The sequence below is a fragment of the Rhinatrema bivittatum genome, chromosome 8, assembly GCF_901001135.1.
Source record: "Rhinatrema bivittatum chromosome 8, aRhiBiv1.1, whole genome shotgun sequence".
Taxonomy (NCBI): domain Eukaryota; kingdom Metazoa; phylum Chordata; class Amphibia; order Gymnophiona; family Rhinatrematidae; genus Rhinatrema; species Rhinatrema bivittatum.
This window is the reverse complement of record NC_042622.1, coordinates 162092204-162109645: the sequence shown is the minus strand read 5'-3', so window position 1 is coordinate 162109645 and position 17442 is coordinate 162092204. Positions and strand designations below refer to the sequence as shown.

The 17442-nt window shown below is 42.0% G+C and overlaps 1 protein-coding gene across 3 annotated transcripts in view; it reads right to left on the bottom strand.

Moving 5' to 3' along the window:
* The window catches only part of RPA1 (replication protein A1), a 224725-nt gene that overhangs the window by 76408 nt on the left and 130875 nt on the right, over positions 1-17442 (bottom strand). For all 3 annotated transcript variants that reach the window (XM_029611180.1, XM_029611179.1, XM_029611181.1), the window contains 2 exons: positions 9487-9555; positions 9085-9277 (listed from right to left, as the gene is read on the bottom strand). In XM_029611180.1, the coding sequence (XP_029467040.1) occupies positions 9085-9277; positions 9487-9555 (262 nt within the window). The remainder of the gene's footprint in view (positions 1-9084; positions 9278-9486; positions 9556-17442) is intronic.

Sequence of the window (17442 nt, the reverse complement as noted above, 5' to 3'; positions counted from 1 at the left end):
ATCCTCACCAGAGGCAGTGAAACCTTGCCCACGGCGGTGTTGAATTGGGCTCCTAGAAATTCCAACACCTGGGGTGGAACCAGCGGGCTCTTTGCATGATTGACGACCCATCCTAGGGATCATAGGCAATGCAAAACTGAGTGAACTGCTTCTGCGGAAATGGCCTCCAACTTTGCTCTTATGAGCCAGTCATCCAGGTAGGGATGTACCAAGATCCCCTCCCGCCGAAGGCTCGTTGCCAGTACCACATCACCTTGGTGAACAGGCAGGGAGCTGTTGCCAGCCCAAAGGGTAGGGCGCGAAACTGGTAATGCTGTCCCATGATCATGAACCGCAGGAACCTCTGATGGTGTTCTTGGATCCCTATGTGGAGTTAAGCTTCCGTCAGATCCAAAGAAGCCAAAAATTCACCTTTGTGGACTGCCGCAATGACAGACCTCAACGTCTCCATGCGAAACAGAGGAACACGCAACACCCTGTTGACCTGTTTGAGGTCCAAGATCGGCCAGAAAAAGCTCTCCTTCTTGGGAACCACGAAATAAATGGAGTAGCGACCGGTCTGGCGTTCGGTCACAGGAACCGAAACAATGGCTCCTAGAGCCTTCAACCGGGACAATGTTTGAAGAACCACTTGTTGCTTTAGCTGAGGCCCGCAGGGAGATTCTAGGAAGAGATCCCGAAGGGGGTCGATCAAAATCCAAACCGTAACCACAATTTATAATATCTAGAATCCACTGGTCTGAGGTAATCTTGACCCATTCCTCACGAAACCGGGAGAGTCTGCCCCCGATCTTCGGGACTGAGGAATGGGCCGGCGCCCCTTCATTGGGGAGCTTTGTTGTGGGCGAAGGTATGGGAAGCTCCAGTGCACTGAGGCCGCCTGCCACGAAAGGAATGCGCCCACGATTGCGCCCTTGTAGACTATTGCCTAGGGGCATACAAAGAAGAACCCCTACCAGACCGGAAACTGCGTTGTCCTCGAAAAAGGCCCCTTTAGGCGCCGGGCAAGTGGGCCAATCTGGGTTTGTCTTCCGGGAGCTTGTAAACCTTGTTGTCCCCCACGGCTCTTATGAGCTGTTCGAGCTCGTCCCCAAATAAAAGTTTGCCCCGGAAAGAAAAGGAAACCCAGCTGAGACTTAGAAGAGGCATCCGCTGGAGGAGCAGGAGGAGGTGAATTTAATTGTATTGCCTGACTTGCTGGAAAGTGAACTTTTTTTTTTTTTTTTTTGCCTACCTTGCTGAGGTCTGTGATTGCTGGAGGGAAAAGTTGCTGTGTGAGGGGCTCACCAACCTGACTGATTAACAGCTGTTTCCACGTTCAGCGTGAGAAGACGGACCTGGACTCAAGCCCAATAAGAACTGGCTTAACTGCAGCGCGCAGCCAACGCTGGCGCAACACCAAAGCCGCGTGCGCCTAAGGGGCGCACGGATGAGCAGCTTAGCCCAGCTTTGCCCGGACTTTTCAGCTGTTTCCGCTACTCCTCATTACTCCACAGGTAGGATATTAATTGTGTTTCTTGCACCTACCTGCTCTCCTCTATAAGGATATCTCTCTGAATGTTTGAATTGTTATGGTCCATTTTGAGAAACTAAGAAGCCCGGAGAAATTGCTCTTCAAATATGCCTCACACTAAAAGAAGGCCAAATTAAGGCTTTCCTCAAAATTTACCAAATGTTGATTCTGGGCAACGAAGTGTATCAGAATGGCTAGAATCTCCAATTGTAAACCCCGATGGACTGACCGCGTTGGAGGAGGGATTAGAGCGAATCCCTACATCCATGGTCTTAAACATCATTGAGTCTGGGGGCACCGGAGACACCGCCCCCACCCGGTAGCGAAGGGAGGTCCCCTCCGGTTGTACTGGGAGGAAATGAGGAATTGAAAGATGTAAAATCCCTAGAGACTGAAGTACAAATGGCACCAGCCCTAGCCGAATCATTGGAAGAATCCGATATTGATATCTCTTTATCATCTCCAAAAAATGAAAGTACTCCTATTGGGAAATTAATTGGAACTAGGGAATGGGACACTGTTAGATCAGTGATTTTAAAGCCTCCTACCATTACTTTAGAAAATCTATGGAATTTTATAGCAAAGTTAGATGGTTCAATAGGAAAAATTATGGAAGAAGTTAAGGAAATGAATTCCCTAAAGATCAATTTGGAGAAAGTAGAGGAACAACAAAAAGAAATTAAAGATTTAGATAAGAGATGTGTGCAGATAGAGAAAATTCAACATCAAATTAAAATGGAAGAAGAATTCCAAAGGAAATTTGAGTTTTTGAAGAATAATATAAGGGCCTTAAATCTAAGGGTAATAAATGTTCCCATCATAGATCAATTGGGACAAAGGGAACTGTTTAAAGAATACATTACGCAAATTCTAAATATTCCAGAGGTTAACTATCCAGTTATAGTAAGGGCTTTTTATATAGGCATAAGGAAAAAAGTTCCAACAAAATTAGATCAAATACAAAATTCTCAAGAACATCAGGAATCCATAAATATTTCTGATGTGTTGCAAACATCGCAAGGAAAGACAGAAATAAAAAAATAGAGGCACATTGTTGTTACAGTTTGCCTTTATTACTGATAAGGATGTTATACTTAAATCTTTTTTTTTTTTGCAATAGATCAAAAAATATGGATCTTTCAGGATTTGGTAAGGGCTACTCAGCTCCATAGAAAGAGTTTTCTACTACTTAGTGGATAAAGGAGGATTCTTTTTATTAAAATACCCCTGTAGATGTATCATCAAGAGCGAGGGGAAAAATTACTCATTTCTAGAACAAGAACAACTTAGAAATTTTCTAGGGGGGAAAACAGCTGGTTAATATAGATTGATGGAAACCCCATAACATTTTCTGGTTAGGTTAAGATTTCAATTAGATTTTCGCTCATAAAAGTTTCACAGTATATCCTTAATTTTTCCTGTAGTTAGGAGGAACAAGAATTATTTTTATTGTATTTCAAAACAATATTCTGTATATTTCTTATTCAAATGTTTCTCTCTTGTTCTGCTATTACTGTCTTGGTAATTATGACTGTATAAATTGAAAATTAATAAATAAAAAATTGAAAAAAAAGAAGAAGAGGCATCCGACCAGTTACGGAGCCATAGCAGTCGCCTTGCGGAAACCGCCAAAGACAGTGCGGGCAGAAGTACAAAGGCGATCATACCAGGCATCTGCAGTATAGGCTACCGCTGATTCCATGTGGTTCACCTGCTCGGCCTCTCCCGGGGGAAGGTCCTGGGTCGTGAGCATCTGTTGAACCCAACGGATAGTAGCCCTCTGCATGAAGCTGCTACATTCTGCGGCCCGCACACCCAAGGTGGACATTTAAAAAATCCGCTTAAGTAAAACTTCCAGCTTCCTATCCCGGAGGTCCTTGAGCGCTGTGCCGCCCGTCACAGGGATAGTTGTATGCTTGGCTATGGCCGCGATCACCGAGCCTACCTTAGGAATCTTAAGCAGGTCGAGAGATTAATTAGGGAGTGGATAAAGTTTTTCCATAGCCCTGCTAACCCTCAAGGAGGCCTCAGGTGTATCCCATTCTCGGGTCACAAGCTGGAAAAGCTTCAGATGGAAAGGAAAAGTTTGAGGTGGGGCCCGAAGTCCCGACAAAACCGAATCTCCTGGAGAAGAATCCGGCACAGCTTGCAGGACTGGAATCTCCAGTTCCTGAAGCACATGGGAAATCGAGGGATCCAGTTCCTCCCTATGGAACAAACGGAGCAACCGTGGATCATCCCCTCCACCGGAGCGGTACTGTTTACTTCAATAGCTCACATCCTGGGTGGAGAGGTCCTGAGTCACCGAATCCGCAGGTGGAAGAGGGCCAGGGAGCCCATCCCCCGGGGCAGAGCGTGAAGTCCGAGGTTCAGACCTCCCCTGGTCTGGCGAATCCCTAAAACGTTTAGCCTGGCTAGGAGACTGGGATTCCCAGTCTGCTTCTATATAAGCTTTATGCAAAAGTAACACAAATTGTGAGGAAAAGGGGTATTGTCTCTTTAAGGGCCCCCCCCGGGGGTAAGGTTGGAGGAGAAGCCGAGTCCGATGGAGGCAAGATGGCCGCCACTCCTGCGCCAATCGGGAGCGGGCCAGGCCTCTGCCTCCCAGCTGACTGTTCGCCGCGCGATCCGCGGACGCTGCCCCCCCGGGCCGAAATCGATCGCCGCGAAGGCCCCTCACCCCTGGGAATACACCGGGAACAGAGGCCTTCGTGGGAGAGCTGGGTCCCTGGCTCCCCACAAGCTGTACACACTGTCCCACGCAGCATAGGTAAAACGTGCGAAGCAGCTGGGTGAACACTCCACCCCCTCCGCAGGCTCTGGAGAACGTGGCAGGCTAGGGCTGAGGAAGGAAACAGGCACGTTTAAAATAAACTCTTTCGTTTATTTTTTGTTTTTTTTTACACTCAGCCCTCACTGAATAGCCAGGCTAAAGAATCAGAGGAATTTTGCGTCTCTGAGCTGTCAAAGGAGGGGGGGAGAGTGACCGGCTCACCGGTAAGTTTTCCCCCTCAGCTCACCGGGTTAGTGTACCACTCTCCGGGTAAACAGCTGTAGGGCAATGCCCTACCTTGCCTGCCTGCATCTAGCTGCTTCTTTCACACACTCAAAAGCTTTGCAGAGATCAAAAATCAAATCAACACTTCAGTATGTACTTTTTTTTTTTTTTATATATATATATATATATATATATATATATAAAGTTGATCTAGTCAAAGGCTTTCCTCAGAAATCAAACCTGTCAGGAGAAAGATCCCAGGAAATTTAGATAAAGTCAGGACCGCAGGTTATGCTCTCTCAATCTGCTGGAGTCAGAGAAATACTGAGGGATCGCAGGTTATATGGGGGGTGCTTTTCAGCTTTTCTCTGACTCCATCTGCTGGAAGGGAGGCATAACCCAGCAGTCTGGACTGATCCTGGTACGTACAGGGAATCAAATTTGCAGATGATACAAAATTATTCAGAGTAGTTAAATCTCAAGCATATTGTGATAAATTGCAGGAGGACCTCGTGAGACTGGAAGATTAGGTGTCCAAATGGAAGATGAAATTTAATGTGGAGAAGTGCAAGGTGATACATATAGGGAAAAATAATCCTTGCTGTAGTTACATGATGTTAGGTTCCATATTAGGAGCTTCCGCCCAGGAAAGAGATCTAGGGGTCATAGTGGATATTACATTGAAATAGTCATCTCAGTGTGCTGTGGCAATCAAAAAAGCAAACAATGTGGGGAATTATTAGGAAGGAAATGATGAAATAAACGGAAAATGTCATAAAGCCTCTGAATTGCTCCAAGGTGAGACCGCACCTTGAGTACTGTGTGCAATTCTGGTTGCCGATCTCAAAAAACGATATAGTTGTAGTGGAGAAGGTACAGAGAAGGGTGACCAGAATGATAAAGGGGATGGAACAGCTCCCCTATGAGGAAAGGCCAAACATCTCACTCAATGCACAATTAAGCTCTGGAATTTGTTGCCAGAGGATGTGGTTAGTGCAGTTAGTGTAGCTGGGTTTAAAAAAGGTTTGGAGAAGTTCATTAACTGCTGTTAATAAAGTTGAGTTAGGGATTAGCCACTGCTATTACTGGCATCAATAACATGGGATCTACTTGGTGTTTGGGTACTTGCAAGTTGGATTGGCCACTGCTGGAAAACAGGATGCAGCGCTGCCCCAGTATGGCAATTTGTTATGTTCTTATATAGTACTAAGAACCTAGGTATCACACATTAGTATACTCTAAAAATATCATTTAACAGAAAATGGTATCAGATTTAAGTGTGCTTAACATTAATTTTAATTGATACTGGTACTGTTTCAGCATCAATAGATGCCTTCATCAGGGAGTTCACACAATGTCTACAAGAAAGCACACCACACACAATGTTAGCTACTAGTTTAAGAACAGTTTAAACATTTATTCTAATGTGACTGCTCAAAAGAAATCATACCCTCAAAACAGCCTCACTAGACTCTGCTTAACTTTTCAAAACATGACAGTTTACTCAACCACCGCCAAACTCGAAAATGTAAAGGGCATGTGGGAGCACAAGCTTAATCTATTAGAACAAGTTTTATGTCATCACGCAACTTATTGAAGCACCAACCAGTCAGCTTCCTTGTTCAAACACAAAGGATGGACCTTGTGAGGGGAAAAATCCACTTCTGCTTGTGCTGCAAAAGAGGATAAAATCACCTTCTCACTCATCCATCCTCAATTCCTCCAAACGCATATCCATACTCCCAACAGTGATCTACCAGAAGGGCCTAGAACCTCTGACACTCTCGCACTGAGGCGTTCTCTCAGTTGTGTCCTTACTAGGTGTATAGGTTACCCCAAATTGGACACCATATTACATATGCTTACTTACTAGCAGCACATGTAGTCCTTGCTCTGGGTCTGAACATTTTTAAATGGTAAACTTGCATCAGTATGCACTTGAGCATTGAAGGAACAGCTCCCGCAAGCGAAATGACCCCTCTCTATCAGTTCATCACTTTCAGTTTTGGAAGAACCAAGGAGGCAAATTTTAATCTCAGTTTGTTGCCACATGGACAGAAGTGGATTTTTACACTGCACAAGGTCCATCCTTCGGATCTGAACAAGGAAGTTGACTGGTTGATGCTTCAATAAGTTGGTGATGACGTAAACTATTCTAATTATTTAAGATTGTGCTCCCGCTTGTCCTTTAAATTTTGTTTTATTTAAAAGTTTTTTTATATAATCGCAAAATAGTCAGGGGATGACAGTCTAAGCGGTTTACAATAGTAAAAACATACATAATTTAAAAACAATACTAGTCATTCATTCTTATTTGTACGGCAAAAGTAAACTGTGAGATAAACATAGGATGAAGATTTTAAAAAATTTTATGATAATCAGTTAACTGATATAAGCTTCAGTAAACATATGTTTTCAATTGTTTTTTAAACTCTTTTATATTTTGAATTAATCTAATTTCTTCCAGAATAGAGTTCCAAAGTCGGGGACCTGCAACTGAAAACACTCGTTCACGTGTCATATCAAGTCTTGCCAACTTTACTGTTGGAACCTCAAGAATACATTTATCCATTGATCTTAGTTGTCTAGTTGGTTTATAAATCCTGAGAAGAGAGCAGAGCCATTCAGGGTTGTGATTGTATAGAAGATTGTGTATTATTAAGATTTTATAGGATATTAGATAATGGATAGGAAGCCAATGAAGTTGTTGTGTTGGAGTTATATGGTCTTTGCGTGAAATTATATAGAGTACATGCTGCAGAATTTTGAATACGTTGTAGCGGACGTATTGTCATATTGGGAAGACCTAAATATAATGCATTACAGTAGTCTAAGCTAGTCAGGATTAGTGCCTGAACTACTGATCGAAAATCAGTTGGAAAAAGTAGTGGTTTTAATTTTTTCAGCATATGGAGTTTGAAAAATGGCAGTCAGATAGTTTGGAGTCTATGATAACACCTACATTTTTTGCATGGGCTTTTATTTCGAATGTGTGATCATCAAATATGAAATTTTTCGGAGGTTGAAAAATTGAATCTGGAACCGAAGATAGAAAGATTAGTTCTATTTTTGATGTATTGAGTTTTAATCTGTTATGTGGCATCCAGATTTTTATTGATGTTAAGTAAAGATGCAATAACGAGAAAAGTTTGCTTCCAAGAATCAGTATATGGAACTAAGAATTGGATATAGTCTGCATATATTTTGAAAGAGAGATTTAAGCCAGTTAGAAGATGGCATAACGGAAGTAAATAAATGTTAAATAGAAGAGCTGAGAGCACTGATCCTTGTGGCACACCCGATTTTGTTGTGTACCAATCAGATTTGAAGTTTCCCATTGTGATTCTTTGGGGTCATTCAGATATAAATGATTTGATCCATTTTAAAGCAGTGCCTGTTATACCTATTTGTTTAAGGTTTGGCAGCGGATGAGTAAATTGACTGCCAATTTTCAAAAAGCTAAGCAGAGTGAGGCCGTTTTGAGGGTATGAGACAACATTTATACTACTAATATGGTAAACTGTTTTTAAAACTAGTAGCTAACATTCAGGCAGATGCAATAAGACACACGTAAACATGCGTCCAAACTTGGCACCTGTTTTTTGTTTTGTTTTTTTTAAAGCAGCCAGCCACATCATCTGGGCACCCGATGCAATATTTAAAACGAGCTGCTGTGTTAAAAAGGACACGCTAGGGAAGATTTGTGCGTCCCTAGCGCTGAAATGCATCGGGCACCCAGGAGACGTAGTCGTGTGCCCACAATTGCAACAGGCGCTCAATAAGTATCCATTTTATCTCTCACCTCAGTTGATTATGCCAAATATATTTGCACAATTTACACACCTGTATAGTGCGTCCAGAATTTTTTTTTTTTAGATCACATTATTCCTTTAATCTTGAACACCGCTACAATACTTAAAAGGTGGAAACATACAGAAAGGTATTTTTGCATGTCTCAGGAGCCCTTGACTGGCAGAAGGATAACGCCACCTGTGCTGAAAAGTGTGCGTCTGGTGCCCAACAATTTTCTGCATCCGTGATAATAGCTAATAGCCTCATCTACATGGAATTTACATGTGATGGGAGCTATCTGCTATGCACTAAAATCCTTATTGCATCGGGTGCTAATCTAGCACGTGAAATGCGCATCCAACCACTCGTTAACCTGTGCGCTAGACTAGGTGCACTTTATTGCATCAGCCCCATTTTGTGTGGTGTGCTTTCTTGTAGAGATTGCACGTGAATCCTCCTGATGAAGGCATCTGTTGATGCCGAAACATTGCCAAAGTCGATTAAAATTAATGTCAAGCACATTTAAATCTGATACCATTTCCTGTTAAATTATATTTTAGAGTTAAGATTCACCTCGAAATTTTTTTATTTTTTTTTTAGTATTGTTTGAGATACAATGCTCAGTATCAGTGCAGAATTAACACAAGTATACAGAATATTTCTCTAACAAAGCCCACACTATTTATCATAACTTACAATAAGGTAAAAGGTGGTAATCAGGTGCAGAGATGCTGTGAATTCTGCCATATATCACCAAACTTAAGCCTTGCTACAAACTTACCAACTAAAGTATCTTTATCCTTCTTCTCTAGATCACCAATGGGAATAAAGTCAAACTGCACCGTGGGAACATCAGCAGAGTCCTCGCAGGGGATGACTGAGGTCTCATTTGTGAATGTCATCTCATAGTCATTCTTTACAGCTGTGTACTGCTTATTTGCTATCTTCAGAGTGCCTTTGGAGAAGTAATATACCTACAGCCAAGACAAGACAAAAGATTACAAGCACATACTGAAAGCCCTGAGCACTGAACATTATGGTGCTGATGGCAACAGAAATCCCTCTTAAGTTCAGTGGTTGGATTAGTTTTTAAGGTTACAGTGGATTTTTGATTAGCTGCTCCATTTTGCATTTTTGAACTATGAAAACCTGGATGTAGGGATAGCGCTGAAATGTGTTTTACCTTGTTAACTTCAATAAGAGAGAAGAACTTGTCCACTTGTTCATTGAAGCCAGTAGCCCTGATTTCACCCTGAAGGAAAATAGGAGCTGATTAGCAGATTAATGCACAGTATATGAAGTCTGTACACAGTAAAGCTGGCATCCATAGCAAGTCCCTCCAAACAAGGTAGACATCCAGACCTAGCTCATAAGAATTTAAGACTTGCCATACCGGATCAGACCAAGGGTCCATCAAGCCCAGTATCCTGTTTCCAACAGTGGTCACAAATACCTAGCAAGATCATAAATAGATCCCATGCTGCTATAACGAAGTGATAAGTAATGGTTATTCCCTAAGTCTATTTGGTTAACAGTTTATGAACTTCTCCTCCAGGAACTTGTTCAAACTTTTTTTTAAAGCCAGCTACGCTAACTGCTGTAAACATCTTCCAGCAATGAATTCCAGAGCTTAATTACATGTTGAGTGAAAAACAATTTCCTCCTTTTTGTTTTGGATGTGCTACTTACTAAACTTCATGGGGTATCCCCTGGTCTTCGTATTTTTTGAAAGAGTAAATGATTTACATTTAACCTTTCAATTCCACTCAATTTTATAGACCTCTATCATATACTTCCCAAGCCATCTTTTCTCCAACCTAAAAGCCCTAACCTCTTTATCCTTTCCTTATAAGGGTGGGTCATTTTGATCACCCTTCTCTGTACTTTTTCCAATGCAACTTTATTTTTTGAGATGCAGTGTCCAGAATTGCATAATATTCCAGGTAGAGCCTCACCATGGAGCGATACAGAAGCATTATAACATTCGCCTTTTATTCTCCATTCCTTTCCTAATAATTCCTATCAGTTTGTTTTTGAATGCCGCTGCCACACAATGAGCCAAGGATTTCAAAGTATTATCCACTATGACGCCCAGATCAAATATATCTCATGCATATTCATTTTGTATATCCTGAAAGTCTGGCCTGAATGAGACTCTCTAGGACCAGAGTTGGCTAACCCCGGTTTAGTCCTGTTTCCTATTTTTTAATCAGTTCGCAATCCACAATTGGACATTACCACTTATTCCGTGACCTTTTTTAATTTTCTTAAGAGCCTCTCAAGGGGCATTTTCTCAAACACCTTCTGAAAATCCAAATACACTACATTCACTGGCCACATATTTATAAACCCAATCAAAAAAAATGTAGCAGATTGGTGAGGCAAGATTTCCCTTGTGTAAATCCACCTGGCTGAGTCCCATTATGCTATCTCTATATGCAATGTGCTTTTGGTCTTTAGAATAGTTTCCATGATTTTTCCTGGCACCGAAGTCACTCACCAGTAATTTCCTGATCACCCCTGGCACCCTTTTGAAAGATCAGGGTCACATTGGCAACCCTGCAATTTTCAGCTACAATAGAAAATTTTAATGAGAAGTTACAAATTACTAGTAATAGATCTCAAATTTTATTTCTCAGTTCTTTCAGAACTCTGGGGTGTATACCATCTGGTCCAGGCAATCTGCTACTCTTCAGTTTCTTAGTCTGCCTTATTACATCTTCCAGCTTCATTGTGATTTGTTTCAGGTCTTCTGAATCTTTATCACTGAATACAGTTTCCAACATAGGTTATCTCCCCAACATCATCTTCACCAAACAGCAAAGCAAAGAATTCATTTAGTCTTTCCGCAATGGCCTTATCTTCCCTAAGTGTCCCTTTATCCCCTCGATCATCTAATTTTCCAACTCCATCATAAGCTGCTTTCTTCAGATATATTTAAGAGTTTTATCATTAGTTTTTGCCTCTACAGCCATCTTTTCAAATTCTCTTTAGCCCGGCTTACATCTAACTTAAAAATGCTTATGCTTTTTCCTATTTTCTTCAGGTGGATCGTTTTTCCAATTTTAGAAAAATTCTTTTGGCTACAATAAAGCTCTTTCAACTCAGCTAACCATGCCTGCAGTCACTGGGCCTTTCCTTGAACTTTTCTTTTTAATGCATGGAATACATCTAGACTGGGCTTTCAAGGTTGTATTTTAAACAATATCCATTGCCTGATGTAAACACTTAATCTTGTAGCTTATAGATTGTTTCTATTTTCCTCATTTTATTAGTCTCCCTTTTGAAAGTTTAAAGCTAAAGCTGTAGATTTACTTAATGTCAGCCCTCTAATCATTAAGTCAAATTTTATTGCGCTATGAATTCACAGTTGCCGATTGGCCCCACTACTATTACTTCTCACACCAAATCCGGCATTCCATTAAAAATTAGGTCTAAAATGGCTTTCCTCTTGTCAGTTCCTGGATCAAATGCTCCATGAAGCAGTCATTTAATTCATCTAGAAACTTTACCTTTCTAGCATATCAATATTGGGGAAATTGAAATCTCCCATTACTATGCTGCCAAATTTGTTAGGTTCCCTAATCTGTCAGCCTTTCATTGTCAGTCTATTCAGTTTGGAAATGGGGACGGTAGTATACCCTCACCACTATGCTCTTCCCCGATACACATGGGATTTCCACCCATAAAGATTCTGCAGGATTTTTATCCTGTTGGACTCTTTACCGTCCCTATGAAAGTGTCACTCCCCACCAAGCTGATACACCCTATCATTTGGTTATTATTTTTAGCCTGGTATAGTAGTGTCACATTGGTTACCCTCCCTTCCACCAGGGCTCTGAGATGCCAATTATATCATAAGAACATAAGAAATTGCCATGCTGGGTCAGACCAAGGGTCCATCAAGCCCAGCATCCTGTTTCCAACAGAGGCCAAAACCAGGCCACAAGAACCTGGCAATTACCCAAACACTAAGAAGATCCCATGCTACTGATGCAATTAATAGCAGTGGCTATTCCCTAACTAAAATTGATTAATAGCCATTAATGGACTTCTCCTCCAAGAACTTATCCAAACCTTTTTTGACCCCAGCTACACTAACTGCACTAACCACATCCTCTGGCAACAAATTCCAGAGCTTTATTGTGCGTTGAGTGAAAAAGAATTTTCTCCAATTAGTCTTAAATGTGCTACTTGCTAACTTCATGGAATGCCCCCTAGTCCTTCTATTATTCGAAAGTGAAAATAACCGAGTCACATCTACTCGTTCAAGACCTCTCATGATCTTAAAGACCTCTATCATATCCCCCCTCAGCCGTCTCTTCTCCAAGCTGTACAGCCCTAATCTCTTCAGCCTTTCCTCATAGGGAAGCTGTTCCATCCCCTTTATCATTTTGGTTGCCCTTCTCTGTACCTTCTCCATCGCAACTATATCTTTTTTGAGATGCGGTGACCAGAATTGTACACAGTATTCAAGGTGTGGTCTCACCATGGAGCGAATAAGAGGCATTATGACATTTTCCGTTCTATTAACCATTCCCTTCCTAATAATTCCTAACATTCTATTTGCTTTTTTGACTGCTGCAGCACACTGAGCTGATGATTTTAAAGCATTATCCACTATGATGCCTAGATCTTTTTCCTGGGTGGTAGCTCCTAATATGGAACCTAACATCGTGTAACTACAGCAACGGTTATTTTTCCCTATATGCAACACCTTGCACTTGTCCACATTAAATTTCGTCTGCCATTTGGATGCCCAATCTTAAAGTCTTGCAAGGTCCTCCTGCAATGTATCACAGTCTGCTTGTGATTTAACTACTCTGAATAATTTTGTATCTGCAAATTTGATAACCTCACTCCTCGTATTCCTTTCCAAATCATTTATATATATATTGAAAAGCACCAGTCCAAGTACAGATCCCTGAGGCACTCCACTGTTTACCCTTTTCCACTGAGAAAATTGACCATTTAATCCTACTCTCTGTTTCCTGTCTTTTAACCAGCTTGTAATCCACGAAAGGACATCGCCTCCTATCCCATGACTTTTTAGTTTACGTAGAAGCCTCTCATGAGGGACTTTGTCAAACGCCTTCTGAAAATCCAAATACACTACATCTACCGGTTCACCTTTATCCACATGTTTATTAACCCCTTCAAAAAAATGAAGCAGATTTGTTAGGCAACACTTCCCTTGGGTAAATCCATGTTGACTATGTTCCATTAAATCATGTCTTTCTATATGCTTTACAATTTTGTTCTTGAGAATAGTTTCCACTATTTTTCCCAGCACTGAAGTCAGGCTCACTGGTCTATAGTTACCTGGATCACCCCTGGAGCCTTTTTTAAATATTGGGGTTACATTGGCCACCCTCCAGTCTTCAGGTACAGTGGATGATTTTAATGATAGGTTACAAATTTTAACTAATAGAGCAGAAATTTCATTTTTGAGTTCCTTCAGGACCCTAGGATGCATACCATCCGGTCCAGGTGATTTGCTACTCTTTAGTTTGTCAATCTGGCCTACCACATCTTCCAGGTTCACAGTGATTTCGTTCAGTTCTTCTGACTCATCACCCCTGAAAACCATCTCCGGAACTGGTATCTCCCCAACATCCTCATTAGTAAACACGGAGGCAAAGAATTCATTTAGTCTTTCTGCAATGGCCTTATCTTCCCTAAGAGCCCCTTTAACCCCTCTGTCATCTAATGGTCTAACCGACTCCCTCACAGGTTTCTTGCTTTGGATATATTTTAAAAAGTTTTTATTATGAGTTTTTGCCTCTATGGCCAATTTCATTTCAAATTCTCTCTTCGCCTGTCTTATCAATGTTTTACACTTAGCTTGAATACAAATACAACCATATACCTGTGTATATTTCAATACCAATTTTTATTTACCATTTAATTCTCCATTTATAATTTAATACCATAAACATTTAAAATTAAACACTCACTCACACCACATTCATCCACAAGTTATAATATTGCACCTGTCACTAATACAACATTATACCTATTACTAACACATTAAAATACATACATATATGGCACATATAATTTATTATACAATAATTGTAAACATGACTCTTTATTCCTATCCTGTTGCATCTATTATTCAAATTTCATTTATAACAGACAAAAAACACCAGCACTATACTTTTTACTTCATTTCCTTCCCAATTAATTTCATGAAACTCCCTTGTTCCGTTCCTTTTTCAATTGATCTGTTTGAAACTCCCACCATTTAATTCTCCATTTAATTTAATACCAGCCTTGCGAGAAGAAGGAATCCTGGTGCACCTGTATTTGGACAATTGGCTGATTCAAGCCAAGTTTCAGGAAGAGAGCCAAGTCTCAGAAAGGTGATCTCCTTATTTCAGGAGCTCAGTTGGGTGGTGAACCTGACCAAGAGCAATCTTCAACCATCCCAGTTGTTGGAGTATCTGGGGGTCCTTTTCTACATGGGACAGGACACAGTTCTCCTACCGGAAGTTTGGATCCAGAGATTGATGTCTCAAGTATGTCAGTTGATGAACACCATACACTTGACAGTATGATCCTACCTACAGGTACTCTGCCTGATGGCCACTACCCTAGAAGTGGTACCATGGGCAAGAGCACATATGAGTCCTCTTCAGCGTTCTCTACCTTGTTGGAACTTGCAGTTTCAGGATTATGTGGTTCGGCTCTACTTGTCGATGGAAATCTGCTCCTGCGCCTCCAGTGGTGGCTGCAGGAGAATCATCTGAGAAAGGAAGTTCCCTTGTCCTCTCCAGCCTGGTTGGTACTCACGACAGATGCTTTGCTTACAGTTCAACCACAGGCTACGGAATCAAGCAGTTCACGTGATGTTAGACAACGCCATGACGGTAGCCTATAATCAATCGCCAGGAAGGAACCAAAATCAGCAAGTGCCGCAGGAAATAGACCAGCTGATGGAATGGGCGGAAGGTCATTTGCAGATGATCTCGGTCTCTCACATTGCAGGAAAAGACAACCTAAGAGTGGACTCTCAGCAGGGATAGTCTGGAACCAGGAGAGTGGCTGTTGTCAGCCAAAGCATTTCAGATGATTGTGGATCACTGGGACCTTCCGTTCCTAGACCTGCTGACAACTTCTCAAAACATGAAGGTTCCTTGTTTCTACAGTCACAGAAGAGATCAGAGGCCCCTGGGAATAGATGCTTTATGCCTTTCCTCCATGGCCCTTGCTGGTCAGGATAATTCACAAGCTCAAAGACCTTAGGGGGCTAGTACTCCTGGTTGAGCCAGACTGGCCCAGGCATCCATATGATGTGGATTTGTGATGACTCTTGGGTGGAGGCCCTCCATCTTCTGCCACACATGGATCTGCTTCAGCAGGGACTGGTTCTTCATGAGGATCCGTCTTGAGAGGGCTTGCCTGTTAAAGCGTAGTTATTGCTCTGCGGCAATTGACACTTTACTCTGCGCTCGCAAGTTCTCCACTTCCTTGGCTTATATGCAAGTTTGGAGAGTTTGAGGCCTGGTGTAAGGAGCCTGGTGTTCAGTTAAGATCTCTCTCATTCTGGATTTTTTTTTGCAGGATGGATTGAATAAAGGCTTGGCCTTTAATTGCTTGAAGGTGCAGGTTGCAGTGAATGGTGTTTCCTTGTTGTCTCATTCTGATGTGGCCTGGGTGTTTTTGAAGAGAGTGAAGCACCTCTGACCTCCCTTGAGGTTACAGATTCCATTGTGGAGTTTTATTTGGTGCGGGAATTTTTAGCAGGCCCTATGTTCCAACCAGTGCGTAGTCTTTCCTTACGGTTGTTGACTTTGAAGACTCTGTTCCTGGTGGCTATGTAGTCTGCGCCTCGGATTTCTGAGCTGCAGACATGGTCTTGCCAGGAGGCATTCCTTCAGGTGACTCTGGGGGAGTTACAGCAGCGTAATATTCCATCCTTCTTGCCCAAGGTAGTCTCAGACTTTCATTTGAATCAGTCCATCTCCTTGCCATCCCTGGATAAAGCCAGGGACATGGAAGAGTTTCATCTTTTGTGCTCCTTGGATGTTAAGCATCTTGTCGTGCAGTATCTGGATGTCTCAGACTTTTCAAAAGACAGATCACCTGTTTGTTCTCTATGGTGGGAGTAAGCAGGGCACTAAAGCTTCTCGGGCTACCATAGCTCATTGGATTAAGGAGGCAGTCACAGCCGCATATATGGATGCTGGAAAGCCATTGCTCATTCCACTAGGGCTCAGGCAGTGTCATGGGCAGAGGTTAGTCTGTCTCCCATCGATATCTGCTGAGCTGCGACATGGTCCTCCTTACACACTTTTTCCAAAGTTTTATTGTCTGGATATGCAGGCCCAGGAGGATGCAGCCTTTGCACGTGCAGTGTTGACTAGACCTTGGGCAGCTTCCCACCCTGCTGGGGAGTCGCTTTGGTACATCCCACTCGTCCTGAGTCCATCTGTCTACACACTAGGAAATGGAGAAATTACTTATCTGACAATTTTGTTTTCCTTACTGTAGGCAGATGGACTCAGCTTTCTTCCCTCGGCTACTGCATGAATATGGCAATAGTCCTCCTGTGGGGCTCTGGATCCCAAGGGATTACTGGTAAGTGTTCATCCAGTCTCTAGCTTGGGGTACCTAGAATCTTATGTAAGTTCAGTGTTTATGGTTAAGTACAGTTCTGGTTATTTGTTTTTAATCATGTTTTTTAATCAACTTTTTTGCTAGTCTGTCCACAGTTGCTTTTGAAGAGAATACTGGCAGGCTGGGGGTCACTGCAGAGTTATATATACTGTGATGTCAGCTTGCTCTGTCTCCATCTGCTGGCAGGGGAGTATAAACCCCACTGGTCCCAAGTCCATCTGTCTACACTAAGGAAAACAAAATTATCAGGTAAGTAATTTTTCCATTTTAATATTCTTTGAAGATATCTTCCTCCAAACCATGCGCTGCTGAGCAAATGTCAGCTTTCCTCTATGATCTAGTTTAAAAGCTGCTCTATCTCCTTTTTGAAGGTTACTGCCAGCAGCCCGGTTCCACCCCGGTTAAGGTACAGCCCATTCTTTCATACACTGCTCCCCCTTCTCTAAAATGTTGCCCATTTCCTAACAAAACGAAAGCCCTCTTCCCTGCACCATTGTAGAACTCTGCCTGCCTCTGG